The sequence below is a fragment of the Macaca fascicularis genome, chromosome 18 (genome assembly GCF_037993035.2).
Source record: "Macaca fascicularis isolate 582-1 chromosome 18, T2T-MFA8v1.1".
Classification (NCBI taxonomy): Eukaryota; Metazoa; Chordata; class Mammalia; order Primates; family Cercopithecidae; genus Macaca; species Macaca fascicularis.
This window is the reverse complement of record NC_088392.1, coordinates 40,589,118-40,604,306: the sequence shown is the minus strand read 5'-3', so window position 1 is coordinate 40,604,306 and position 15,189 is coordinate 40,589,118. Positions and strand designations below refer to the sequence as shown.

Sequence of the window (15,189 nt, the reverse complement as noted above, 5' to 3'; positions counted from 1 at the left end):
GAGGCAGAGGCTGCAGTGAGTTGAGATCGTACCACTGTGCTCTAGCCTGGGCGACAGACTGAAAACTCTGTCTCAAAGGAAAAAAAAAAAAAAATGTAGAATACAGCATTTCTACCTACATTCCGCTGACTACAGTTAGTCATATGCCCCCCTCCTAGACACAAGGGAGCTGGAAAATGTTGCTTTGCTGTGTAATCAGGGAGAGGAAATGGGTTTTGTAGAGCATCCAGCCAGTCTCTGCCCCACCTAAAGTCTAGTGGGGTGCCCGGCACATGCCTGGCATTCAGGAAAAGTAGCTGGTTGACAGGAAGCCTGTCAACATGACCTCCATTTCTCTGTTCTTGGTGGTCATTCTGGTTTGGCTTATTTCTGGGGCTCCTGGACATACCAAGCCCTGACAATTCCAAGGTCAGGAAGCACCCTGGGAAGAGGGAGTCCATCTTTGGGGTTCAGGTACACCCTGTGATGTCGAGTAACTACCCAGATGTTCCCAGACAGATTAGAAAATCCTCCTGATGTTGCTGCTCACCTGTAGTTAGTGATTGCTGGCTGTTGTGATCCCTACCTCTTCATCTAATATCACACCACTCTTCCTCCTGCAGGAAGCTCTTTTTGCACTAAAGAGCTCAGAGACAGTTCCACTTTCTGAACTAACGCCTATGGTCCCAGACTGCCTCTCCCACACATGGGCAGCAATAGCTAACCTTATCAAGCACTTGCTTCATGCCAAGGATCCTACCTTTACTCATTCATTTAATCCTCACAAGAACCCCAGGTGTTCAGTCCTCGTTATTATCTGTCTTCTTGGTTCTGGCCATCATAGTACAGACAATGTAATTGAGGCCCAGTGAGGCAAAACGACATACTTAAGGCCACACAGGTCACAAGCCACAGAACCAGTTCACAAAATATAATATTTGCCCATTTTAAAATTCCACTATTTATCTTTTTATTATTGATCTCCTTACATATTATAGATACTAGTCCCTTATCAGATGGATTATTGGCAAATATCCTCTCCCGTTCTGTGGACTGTCTTTTTGCTTTCTTAATTGCATCCTGTGAAACACAAAGTTTTAAATTTTGATGAAGTCTAATTTATCTATTTTTCTTTTGTCACTTGAGTTTTTGGTGTCATCTAAGAAGTCTTTGCCCAACCCAAAGTCGTGAAAGTTTAATCGTATTTTCTTCTAAAAGCTGTATAATGTTAGCTCTAACATTTAGGTCTATGGTCCATTTTGAGTTAATTCTTGTGTATAGAATGAGTGAGGGGTGATGAATAATTATTGAACTATTATATACCAGACACTGTGCTGGATACAAACAACTCAGTGACAATGATGCACGATCATTTTTCACTTTCATGCCCTTGTTGAAGAAGCATAACACTTGTAATGTTTTCCTGCCTGAATCCCTCCTTCAAAAAATATTAACCAGCTCAAACTTCAACTCCTTTCAATGAAGACTGCCACAGTACCTCCCCTTCTTCCTAAAAGTTGTTCTCTCTCACTCTTCTGACATCCCGCAAGTTTGGTTATGTAGCTTTTATAAAATTGGTTATACGTTGAATTGTATTTTAGTTGTGTATTTGTTTTAACTATCCTGTAAGTAGGTACTATGCCTTCTTCATTTTACCTCTTACACCATGGTAAAGTAATGTAAAACAGAAGTTTTAATAATATTCTGATTGCTGTTATCATCACTAGAATAAATGCATGAAAAGTTGACCCCCAAAAGCAATTGTCAAAAGTGACAACATGTAAAAGGAGCTGTTTTAAGAGTAACAAATTTCAGCATTTCAAACTTCTTGGATATGGCAGCACACCTAAGATAACTGTTCCTATGTTATATAAATGTTAAATTACCTATGCCAGCCTTTAAATCTTCCATAAAAATCTTTAAGGGACATTTCCATCAAGAACTAATTCTACTCTCTGTCTTCATGAGTTCAGTTGTATTAATTTTTAGCTCTCACAAATAAGTAAGAACGTGTGATGTTTGTCTGTCTGTGCCTGGCTTGTTTCACTTAACAAGAAGGATGGTTACCAGAGGCTGGGAAGGGTAGTTGGGGCAGGGAGGGGATGATTAATGAGTAAAAAAATATAGTTGGATAGAATGAATAAGATCTAGTATTTGATAACAGCTAGATTACAGCTAACAGTAATTTATTGCACATTTTGAAATAACTAAAAGAGCATAACTGGATTGTTTGTAACACAAAGAAAGGATAAATGGATACCCCATTCATCCTGATATTATTACTCATTGTACGTGGGTATCAAAATATCTCATGTATCCCATAAATATATACATCTACTATGTACCCATAAAAATTTTAAAAAGAATACTCTAATACCAATATATACAAATACTATGTATGTATATCTTTGTATTATTTATGTGCACGTGTGTGTACAGAGGGGCATTTTAACACCAGCTCAGTAAAGGCACAAGCATTATACAAAACAAACGACTGAAGATAGTCTTCAATATTAGTTATCCATCAACTATTGAATCAAATGAATTTGAGATTTAAGTTAAAGAGTAAACACCAACACAGAATCTTAATAATAGAACAACCTAAAAAGGATGGAGTAGAAAATAGAAAAATCTCTGAATTTAAATTTTGTCATATGAAAATCAGATCAGAATATCCTACAATACATTTCTGAAGAAACTAAATGTCTGAAAGCAGATTTAAAAGTTTGTAAACAAGGTCTAAAAGATATTAATAAAAGCTATGAAGTCAAAAGGTCAGCCAATGATATATTCCAGAGTTAACAGTATCTTAAAATTCCATATAGAATGATAATAATAAGCGATCATGACTTGATGAAAATAAATTTCAAATGGATGGCTTTGCTCTTTAGACAGTTACAATTTAGAAGCAAACTATCTGTAGGGCATGGTGGCTCATGCCTGTAATCCTAGCACCTTGGGAGGACAAGGCAGGACAATCACTTGAGGCCAGGAGTTCAAAACCAGACTGGCTAATATAGTGAGAACCCATCTCTACAATTTTGGAGTTAGATGGTAGAGTCAGTCCTACAGAAATATTCAAAGTTATTTGACGACCACAGGGCAATATAATTTGGTTCCTTATGGTTGCAACTAGAATAAAAGTTAAATTGTTAGGAACTAGGGAAACAAAGCTTATATGGTACAGTAACAATATTCATCATTGGTTATAGTTTAAATATTCATATGGTTATAGTTTAAAAGGCAATCATAACTCATTTGTTATCTTTGTTTCATTTTCTATATTCAGGTGCCATATTTGGTTATATATGACCAAACTTCTCTGAAAGTTCAGTTCATTTTTATTAAAAAAAAAAATCTGTTGAAAGATTCTCCTTTAACAGTTCTCTCCTGTCCCCTTTAGTCACTGAATTAAATTTTATGTAATCCTGATAATACAAACACCAAAGCAAAGCCAAGTCAATGGAACTTTACTTGCTTTCTTAAAGGCCCTTATTGCCCCTGTAGAGGTTTTCTCTCTCCCCACAGGTTTGAGTACAATTTTTGTTTTATTTCCCCTTAAACAGCCAGGGCAGTTTCCTCATTATCTGGAACTCAGTTGAAGGTTTCAGGTTTCCCCAGAGATGTTCAGACCAACATAGTTGCACTAAAGTACTAATACTAATGTTTTTGGAACTTGCAATTTGCTTTCTATGTTGTTACTCAACTGACTTGTGAATTATACAGTATAATGAGGATAAACATTTTCTTAATAAACTTAGAACTCTCTAGGTAGACTGAAAGTACTCTATGTACTACAGTGAGAAGAAAAATATGTTCTTATTTTTAGGTACTTATTCAAATTCTTTGCTAATATAGTTCACTCAGTCTTGGTGTAGAAGCACACATCGCGAGACTCTGTCTCAAAAAAAAAAAAAAAAAAGAAAGTACACATCTAGGAATCCACTGCTGCATTAAGACTTTCTCATTTTCCTTTTTCATCTTTTACCAACAAGTGGTTTAAAGCATTAGTCCAGGACTCAGAATTTTATGTGGTTACTGGCAAAGGTACTTAAGTAAAAATTCTGCGAAAGAAAAGGAAGGAACATGTTCATTTGCCCAGTTAATGACTAATGTAAAAGAGAAAATGATTTCAAACGTTTAAATCACTTATACAACAGTGTTTTGAGTAATGGGAATGACCAATAAGACATTGAAGTATCATGAAAGAACAGACAACAGTGCTTATTTTTAAGGTTACTGCTGTTTGTTTAATCACCGTTCAGGTCTCTATCAGGAGTGATTCACAGTCATCTCTCCTACTGAATCAGTGCTAACCATTTTCTTCAATTAACTCTGAAAAAAGGCAGCAAAATTCAAGTTCATAAACCCATTTGAAAAATGTTGTGATTTACAAAGTCTCATACACATAAATGTTAAGGAAAAAAAAAAAGGATTGTCAATGACAGATTCCAAATGGAGTTTTCCCACTATTTCTAGGAAGCAGATGCTTTAAGAATTCATTTTTACTTAGTGAAAATTTTATACAATTAGAAAATATTCAATCAGTGACTCTAAAATCTGTAAACTTCAGTAGCAGAATTCTACTAATACAGGACTGTTACAAATTCAAATTGTCCTATCATGGCATTATTACCCCCATGATTGGCAAATACCAGTAAATATGACCTATTTCCTCAAATATTAATTTTATAGATCTCTGATTAAAGAAGAATCCTATGAAGGCAACATCAGAACTTCAGAACTATACATATTCAACACATTTTTGTGGAGTAAGTGGCACAGGAATACTACATAAATCAAATAATAATTGCTTACAAATAACAAAACATTTGCAGATGACCCAAATTCAAGTTTTTGGTAAACACAATTCCCTATTGCCATCCTGGCCCTGGATGGAGCTTCTAAACAGTTATCACAGGTATGGCAAGTGTAGAATTAAGTGAGCTGTTATGCTAATTAAAAAATTAGAACATTCAACTTAACAGGAAAATCTTAAAAGACACATTTTGGAATTATAAACTTAATACCTTAAGGGGATGACAGATTGTGACATCACATACACACACACACACACACACACACACACACACACACACACGAAAAAACTAGCACCAGTCAGGCTGTGGCTGCACACAGCTATCTTTGTTTATCATTGACTGATATCTGGACTGGGTGCTGTTCCCACAGTCTCATATCAGGACAAAGAAATGAAACAAAGCACAGGACAAGCAAGGCAACTCTACAGCTGTCTGGTATGCATCATCACTGCAAACTCAGAATTAAAGAGTTTTCTAATAAAGTTTCTAAATACCCATCCACTATGTTGTTATCTGGAGATTTAGGGCCGTCCTTATTAGAACTTGACGAACTTCTCCCGTGGTTAATGGCAAGATAATTTTTAGCATCTTCATCTAAGCCACGTTCCAAAATATAAGAAATGTCACAGGTAGTGAAACTACTTTAAGAAAATTTATAATGCATTCTCTTTCCTATTATTATATTATGCTAACCCCTGTGCTGTTTCTATTCTATTCCATCAGCATCCTCTAAGGTCAGGTGATGTCTTAGTGCATTTTCTGTTGGTTAGAACAGAATACCTGAAACTAGGTAATTTATAAAGAAAATGAATTTGTACAGTTACGGAGGCTGGGAAGCGCATGGTCAAGGAGATGCATCTGGTGAGAACCTTCTTGCTAGTGGGGACTCTCTGTGGCATCCCAAGATGAAGCAGAGTATCTATCACATGGTAAGGGGCCTAAGTATGCTAAAATGCTAGCTCAAGTCTCTCTTCCTCTTCTTATAAAGCCCCCAGTTCCCTTCCTATGCTAACCTATTCATCCATTAACCCACTAATCCATTGATCCATGAATTCATTAATCCATTTATAAGGGCTCCAATCACCTATTCAAGGTCCCACTTCTCAATATTGCCACGCTGGGGATTAAGTTTCAACATGAGTTTTGGAGGGGACATTCAACCGTAGCAGTTGGTAATAAGCTCTTCGTCATTAAGGTGGATGGAACAAAGGCCACATGTTACTGCTGCTCTCTTCTGACCATGTCTGATAAGACTGGAGTCACATACTGATGAGAGCAGAGCCAATTAGATTCTCTTTCTCAGGAATTGAGAATGAGGACTTTAAGACAGCTAAAGGCACTGCACTCACAAGGACATGCTTATAGGTTGGAGGGAAGAAGAGGAAGGGCTGGGGTTGCTATTTTAGGTTCAAGTAAGCAAACAGATAAACCCAGATGGTAGAAAGCAGCAGCAGAATAAAGTAGAATCAAAAGGAAGCAGAGACCAGAAACAAAATGACCCGTGAAACAGGACCCAATGGCTTTTCAATTTTAGGTTCCAGATCTCTGGGAAATCCAGGTGTACTTGTTCCCCTTAAGTTCAGTGAGGAATCTTTACGTACTTCCTATAAAATCATCCCTGCTTTTGTTTTTGTGTTATTAGCTTGAGTGGGTTTCTCAACTCAGATATAAAGGTTCTTAATTATGTACAAATTATTGGTTTAGGGTTGATTTTCTTCAATCACTTGTTAACAATCATTTATAACTTGTTCCCTTGATTTGAGACGTCACTCTTTTATTTGCATATTAGAGGTTTCTCAGGCATCAAAGATTTTCAGCACAGTAAGATTCTGAGAAGAGAGGGGGTAATGTTATTATAAATTTTACAATGAAAGAATTTATTTATTTATTTATTTTTTGAGATGCAGAGTCTTACTGTGTCGCCCAGGCTAGAGTGCAGGGGCATGATCTCAGCTCACTGCAACCTCTGCCTCCCGGATTCAAGTGATTCTCCTACCTCAGCCTCCTAAGTAGCTGGGACTACAGGTGTGCACCATCACACCCGGCTAGTTTTTGCATTTTTAGTAGAGATGGGGTTTCCCCACGTTGGCCAGGCTGGTCTTGAACTCCTGACCAAGTGATCCATCTGCCTTGGCCTCCCAAAGTGCTGGGATTACAGGCATGAGCCACTGTGCCTGGCCGAAAGGAAAAGTTTTTATTGATGAAATAAGGTAACTACTTACATAATCTGGTAGAGGAACATCATTAGAACTCAGCGAACCTCTCAAGGACTGTGTGGCTTGTTCCAGAACTTTGTTGTGTTTTTTAGACAGCAAAGAAAATAAACTGGAAAAACAAACAAAAAAACCAATTATATTAAAGAAAACTGTTTTCTATGTCTTCTGTGGAATTATATAGCTCCACAGCATGTCAATTATTCTAAAATATACTTGTAAATGATTCTTCCTTCATGCCTGTGTTAACAGCAAGATTAACAATACTATTTATGTAAGAAAAAATGAGTGAGGAGGATGTTTAAATCATAAGAGTTCTAAAAATTTTTTTAATGACAGTTTAAAATTATGTTTCAAACATAGGAGAATTTTTCATAAGATTACTATAGGGAAAAGAATAGTGGAGAAAACCTGAGATGTAGACTACGACTAACTCACAGTGCAATCTACTACAAGTCACTTGAGCTTGTGTATCTTCTCATCTTCTGAAAAAGTGTGTTGGACAAGATTATATCTCTACTGTCATACAGAGTCTATGGTTCTGTATTATAGCTTTATTTCTCAAAACTAATGACTTGAAATGTTTTATAAGATTTCTGCTTCTGGCCGTGATAGATTAATTGATACTGAACTAACTCCCCTGCTATCACTAACTAAAAAAAAAAAAAAAGACACAACTCTTTTCAGATGTTATACAACATGTGAAGTAAAGGATTATAATCCCTAACAAAAGGGATATAAAGATGAGCCCCATAATGGTGAGCTTCTGTCTCGAGGAACATTGCAGATTATGGTCCAGGAAGGTGGGACCCAAAGAGTACACAGCAGTGTTGTGCTGAGCTCAGACAGAGAGAGGAATTTAAGGCTGCTGTGGCAACTGCATTTTGCAAGGCAGAATACTAGAGAGGAGAGAATTTCCAGAAAGCAGGTCCAGAAATCCAAGGGTCTTCTTGAATGTTTGTATAAATGTTAAGCTGTAATGTGCAGAGCAAGACTCCACAAGGTGTGGCAGTAAACAACTATCCAGGAGCTGTAAACTAAACAGAGATTTTTGGGGACCATAACAGACTGAGGGATACTGGAGCTCTAACCAGCCAGGAGATAAAAATCATTGAACATGAACATTCAGTTGAATTCTTAGAAAGGCCATGCTTTAGTAGTCAGGCTATTTTACTTTAGAGTGCAAATTACTGTCTTCTAAGAGGCTCTTTAATATAGCAAAACAAACAATCTTCAAAGAATACAGTTGATTTACATTAAATATAAAAGCACTAAACACCCCAGTTAAACGTCAGAGATTTTCAGACTGGATAAAAATGCAAGATCCAACCATGTGCAATTTAAAAGAGACACACTTGTAAATTTAAAGATACAGGTAAATTAACAAAAGGATACAAAAAAGACATACTATAAAAACATTAATCATAAGGAAATTGGAGTGGCCATATTAATTTCAGACAAAGTAGGCTTAAGAACAATATTATTATTACTAAAGAGGGAGATTTTATAATGATGAAAGCCAGTTTAGCATGAAAACATAACAATCCTAAATACATATGTGCCTAATAAAAGAACTTTAGAGATATGTAATTATATGATCCCAATATTAAATTTATTGTATCTAATAAAGAAAGAATTCTTCTTTGGGATAGATAGTGGCTTAAAAATAAAGGCAATTCTGATTCCATGTACTTTCCATAAAAATCTGAAGTATGGCCTGTAGTATTTTTTTCATGCCAAAACTTCACTATAGTATTTAGTAATCCCCTTACAAATAAAATATTTATTTAAATATCGATTTAGGAAAATCTGTAATTATTTCAGATGGTTTAAAAAGGATATCCATTGAAGACTGGGCCACTAAGTAGTTTTTCTAGATTAAGTTTCAACTAATATCATCAAGGAAAAAAGTTCCTTAAACATTTATTGGTAATGTTAGATGTTGTACAAAACAAACATAAGAGAGGCAGTGAATATTATTTAAGTTTATACTTAAATAAGGTGGGAAGAAAAATAATTACATGAAATAATTACTGAATGAATAAGTATGAAATTATATGATACTGGTTACATGCTGAGGATATATCTGAATGATTTCTTTGAAATGAAACACTCCTGAAATGCAATACTCCAGTGAAGTTTCATGAAGGTCAGCTTAGGCCCTATACAATGTCTTGAGAAAGAAGAAAGAGTTATCTGTGCAAGAGAGAATAAAAGGCACTTCCAAATAGAAGGCAAAGCACAGAGGCAAAAGTAGGAGACAGCAAGAAAATCGGAATGGAGGTACTATACAAGAAGTAGAAAACAGGATTCAGTACATAAGGGCACATACACTTTTTTCCAATCATTTTTTTTTCTGGGTCTTCTCCATTTGAGGTTTAGTTTTGCTTTATCTTTCCTTTTTAAGGTTAACAGTAAACGCCATATTTTCAGCTCACCATTATTCCCATGACCCACTGATAACTAATATTAACAGTTTATTGTGTATGATTCCAGAAACGTTATACGCATTAATCCATGTAAACAAATGCATACTGTATACATATATATCCATCTTTTTTATTCCATGAAATATATACTATGCTGTACCTTGCACTTTGTCCATCTAATAATACATTCCTTCCTTCATTCAACAAACACATGAGTGTTTACTGTTACTTGACATCAAAGGATATGGATATACCATAATTTATTTAGTCCATTATTAATCACTCACTGCAATTGTTTCCAAACGTTTATATTATAAACAGCATTGAAATGAACACCCTTGTAAATAACTTTAAGCATGCCCGAGTGAGACTATCTTTATGATAAATTGCCTGAAGCAAAACTGCTGAGTAAGAATAACTGAACATAATACTGAACTGCATTATGGGGTCCATATTTTCAAGTATGTAAGTTATTTTGCAGGAGATGCAAAAAAAAAAAAAGTAAAAAAGTTGGGATTATTTATAAGACAGGTATACATGGAAATGCATACAGAAGGAAATCAGCAATATGCTTCTAATTGGTTACAGTGTATTTTCTGGAATAAATGGAATTTCAGAAGTTTTTTGAGACTAAAAGAACTTTGGGTAGTCAATTCTTGCACAAGGTGTGGCATGACTCAAAAACATAAACTGGCTACCCAAACAAAAAAAGAAAAGCAATAAATACGCCTGAAAGAAGTGAGCTTCTTGGTGTTAGGAAGAAGAAATGGAACAAGTGAAACACAGCAGCATACTTTGCTGAGTTGAAGAAAAAAATAAGAATTCGAGAGGTGCTTCATGAGTTCAGCAAACCTGGGATGTTTATTCTCACATTCCGTGTGTGTGTGTGTGTGTCCCCTATTAGTGCACTATCAGAGAACAGCAGAGATGATCGATAGTAACTTTCATCATCAATTTAAGAAAATAATTAAACAGTCCTAGGGACCAGAGCAAAAAACACTTGAAACTGTTTCTTTTGGAGAAGAAAGGCTAGTTTGTTTGTTTATTGATTTTAAAAGAGAGTATGAACACTCTGTTTTGCTTGCTAGTAGGACACCAAACAAGGAAGTGAGCTTCAATTCAAACATGAGATATTTTGGTTGAGCATAATGGAAAATTTTACTATTAAGGACATAAAATGTTGAAATGGTATACCTCAGGAAGCTGTGGATACTGCTTCTAGCTATCGTTAAGAAATTCTCTGTAAGAATAGATCATTTGAGGTCACATTCAGCTCTCTATCAAAGAGAAACAGAGAATTCACATTTACTTTGTTACTATCATACAATTTAACAGGCATTTTACTAAAATCTTAGAGCAAGTGCTTTTGAAGTTTTATTTAAACATTCTAATTTTGGCTTTTATTTAACATTTTTAAGGCAAAATGTATATGAGACATGACTTGCAAACTGCTGAGTGAAAAGAGTAACTTTTGCTTAAATCTTTGCATTCAAAGTACTTACCCCCTAGCTTAATGCTAATTAGAGTAAGTAATAAAGATATATGTTTGTATGTAAATGGATAAATTTGATTTTAAAAATCAGTCTTAAAAATAAAAATGATCTTTAAGTTAGCTTAATATTTACTTAGCTGGGATCTATTTGCTAGAATACTTTTTTAAAATTTGAAAAAGACTAGTTTTTCTTTTTGTATAAGAATGTTCATTACAAACTAAGAAAATGAAAACAGTCAAAACACTAATCAAGAATAGAATGGGTAAATAAACTGTGGGATATTTATACAAGGAAATACTACATAGCAATTTAGAATTACCTAATGCTACATGTATGAATATGAATAAATCTCAAAAACAATGTTGAGTAAAAAATAGGCAAGAATCCTTAGAAAATGTGAACAAGGTGATTTTATGTTTCAAAAATGGAAAACAATATTACAAATCATTTACAGATAAAATATATTAATAACATCAAATATATATGGAAATGATAAACCCTACATTTAGGATAGCCACTGTTCTCTGAGGAAGGAGGAAAAAGGGGGTCCAGCTCTCACATGAGTATTCGCTCTCTCTCTCTATATATATGGACACATATACAGTAGATATAAAATGTTCTTTTGGTAACACTGGATACATACACAAGAGAGTGGTATATTGCTCTATTTTTTGTGTACGCAGGAAGTATTATATAACATTTAAAAAATCTGATAAAAGAACATGCTATCCTGAAGAAAACAGAGCCCCTGCCAACGACAGCATTTCACAAAAGAAAGCAGCATGTAAACAGAATAAGTGTGGTCAGTCCAAACGGGAACACGCTGAGAAAATCACAAGCTGGTGGAAATGGCTGTAGTGTAGGGTGCACAGATGGTGGCAGGAGATGACACCAGAACGAAGACAGTTTGAAGCCAGACTGTGAAGGGCTGCTTTATGGCACATCAAAAGCCCTGGACTTTTATTCCATTCAGAGTGAGAAGCTAATGGAACATCAGTCTTACAAAATAATGAAAGAGGCATGGATCCCTGCCCCCAAGGAACTCAAGTCTACTGGGATGAGGAAAAAAAAAAAAAATCTACAATACTGAAATCAGAGAATGCCATGGGTCTGAGGAGAGCGCTGTGGGAGAACAGGGGGAAGATTAGGTGCATTCCACGGAGGAAATCTATCTTGACTGTGGCCTTGAAGGTTAGGGGACTTGTTATTTGGAAAAGCAAAGTGGGAGGAAGAGCAATTCAGAAGGGGGAAAGTGTTTAGAAAGGCACTGGGAGATTTCAAGGAAATACCCATAGCTTATAAGGCGAGAATAGAGAAAACTCACAGGGCTAAGAAGTGGCAAGAAATGAAGCCGGTAAGAGGAGCCAAATAAAAAGGCCACATGGACCATGCTAAGAGGTCTGCATTTCATCTTGCTCAGCCACTGAGACAGACAGTGAGTCAAATATTTACCCAGGGCCTACTATGTGTCAGGCAATGTGAAAGCAAAAGCAACACAGTCTCTGTCCTGCCTCCCCAGAGGGTGCAGTCAGGTGAGAAAGGGCATGCCTAAATAGACTGGAGGTGAACATGGAATGTTAGGGGAACACAGGTGAGGACTGCCCAACTGTACCTGAAGGGAGAAAGAGGAAATCACTTTGGGAGATGATGCCTGCACTGCATCTTAAGAAACAATTAGGAGTCAGCCGAGCAAATCAGGCAACCACAAAGGTGATTTGGGCAGAGAAATACGAGTCCTGTGGGTGGGGAAACAGCACTGCATGCACATCAAGTGTTGAGTACATAGCAGAGCACAGCAATGAGGCTGGGTAGCAGTGAGGATGGCTCATCAAGTGCCTCCTATGTCTCTCTCAGACCTTGGACCTTATCCTGAAAGCCAGAGGTATTCTATGAAAGCAGGACTACAATATGAGAAAGTGATCAACACAAAGCTGCTGTGTTTGGTATTGAGGTGCGAGGTGGGAGGCAGGGCTCGGCAGTAAGGATGGCAGATTACTCCTTGTGCATCTATGTCCTGAGCCTCCTCCCTATGCCCTGCCATCTATGGTGGCCACAAAGTCCCTACCATGGAACTTCAGGGCTCCTAGAATCGAAGGTTGAAAACCACTGACCTGAGTGATGTGGGCCAAGTGTATAAAATTCTATTTATTTTAGAAAGACTCCTCTGCTCCTGGAGAAAAGGATGGACAGGAGAGGACAAGGGAACAAGAGTAGAAACAGAACCTTTAGGAAATGTCCACATTATCCAAATAAAGAGATGAGGAGGCCTTAAAGTAAAGCAAATGGAAGCTATGTGGAAGGCAGAGATAGCATGGAGAGGGAAAGAAGGGAATCAGGGCTGACTGAGGTCTCTAACTTGGGAAACACAGTGGCTAGCTGATAAGGTGACTGACAGGCTAGGAATACAAACAAGCCGAAAGGGAGGGAGAGCACTCAGAAGACAAAGAAATTAACAGTAGCAGCAGTTATGAGTTATGTATCAGGTGCTGTTCATCTAACAACCATGTGAGGTAGGTCCTACCATTATCCATTCTCCTTCCCACTTTTGTAAATAGATGATGGAATTGAACCAGAGAGAGTAATTTGCCCAGGCACACAGCTAAGTGGTGGAGTCAGGAGTCAATGCTAGCATTGCTGGCTCTAGAATCTGTGCTCTTAACAAGTCTTCTAGGAAACCTACAGATGATCAGGAACAACAGGTGGAGGTGGTCAGAAAGAAGCAGATGGGCAGTTTAGAAATACTAATTTGGTGCTCAGAAGAGAGGGGAGGAGAAATTTTATGGTTATTTGCATCAGCTGCAATCACAAAAGTGGAGGTGATTACCCAAGGATATTGTGTAATGTAAGAAAGAACTGTAGGAGGTCAGGCATGTGGCTCACGCCTGTAATCCCAGCACTTTGGGAGGCCGAGGCGGGCGAATCACGAGGTCAGGAATTCGAGACCAGCCTGACCAACATGGTGAAATCCCACCTCTACTAAAAATACAAAAATTAGCCAGGCATGGTGTGGTGGCACGTGCCTGTAATCCCAGCTACTCAGGAGGCTGAGGCAGCAAAATTGCTTGAACCTGGGAGGCGGAGGTTGCAGTGAGAGAAGATAACCAAGCACTGCACTCCAGCCTGGGCAACAAAGTGAGATTCCGTCTCAAAAAAAAGCAACTGTGGGAAACACTAAGAAAGGGTGAACAGAGGCCAGAAAGGGTCACTTAAAGCAATAAGGAGTAGGAGAAGAACTAGGAAAGAAAGACGTTCTGGAAGCCAAGAGAACAATTTTAAGGAAGGAATAATCATCACTGTTAAAAGCTGTCAAATAGTAAAGTAGGATTTACAAAATAAAACAAAAAATGAAGTCTCTGGATTTGGCACAAGGAAACAAATCAGTGGTGACTTTATCCACTTTCAGAGGGGAGGAGGAGGCAGAAGCTGGACTGCAGTGATTGAGAAATAAGTAGGATGTGAGGAAGTACAGGAAATAGGTGTAGATTTTTAAGAAGTTGAACATTGCTGGGGAGCAGAGTGCTAGAGTAATGCTCCGAAGGGAAAGGGAACACATCACAGAAAGGTCACTTACTGGGAGGGGGTTTGGAGGTTCTGTCTTTGAAAGTTTCAGACATTTCCTACGAGAGCCCTGCCAATCCTCACAACTCTCAGCCAATCTCTTTCTCCATGCCTCAGTCCTTCCTCCAACACACTAGCAACAGCAGTCATGGGGGAAAAGAGAAGTGACTGAACTCCACAAAAGACCTGGGAGCAGACGATTTACAGATAAAGAAACCTAGGTGTAGAGAGTTAGGTACTTGACCCATGATCAAATTTACATTGTGTAGTGAATGCAAAAGTTCTTTATAAATCCTAAAGAGCTACTAAAATGTAAAAACAAAACAAAACAAAACAAAAAACTATTAAAATTATTAGAGGTGGAGTGGGAGCTAGAAACCAAATCTCACAGCAAGTGTCATGCTCTCATCTGTAGACACTGATTCCCTCTACGTGTAGACACCCCTCCTTCCTCCTCTCCTGCAAGTCCTTACAGCCCCCATACCACCGATCCCACACCCTCTGGGAAAGATTTCTCAAACCTGTGCTCTCCCTGCTTCTGAACCACTGCTGGTCCTTCATGACAGTCCTATGCTACTGGTTACCTTAGTTTTAATCAGCTTTATTGAGAAATAATCTTTATATAATAAAAACTCACCAATTTTAAGTAGACAGTGCAATGAAAAATGTTTTGAAAAATGTAAACACTCATGTAATC

General features: G+C 37.4%; 1 protein-coding gene across 20 annotated transcripts in view; it reads right to left on the bottom strand.

Moving 5' to 3' along the window:
• Positions 1-15,189, bottom strand: part of DYM (dymeclin) — a 401,742-nt gene that overhangs the window by 116,372 nt on the left and 270,181 nt on the right. For all 20 annotated transcript variants that reach the window (XM_074022283.1, XM_074022278.1, XM_074022282.1 and 17 more), the window contains one exon: positions 7,022-7,124. In XM_074022283.1, coding sequence (XP_073878384.1) covers positions 7,022-7,124 — 103 coding nt within the window. The remainder of the gene's footprint in view (positions 1-7,021; positions 7,125-15,189) is intronic.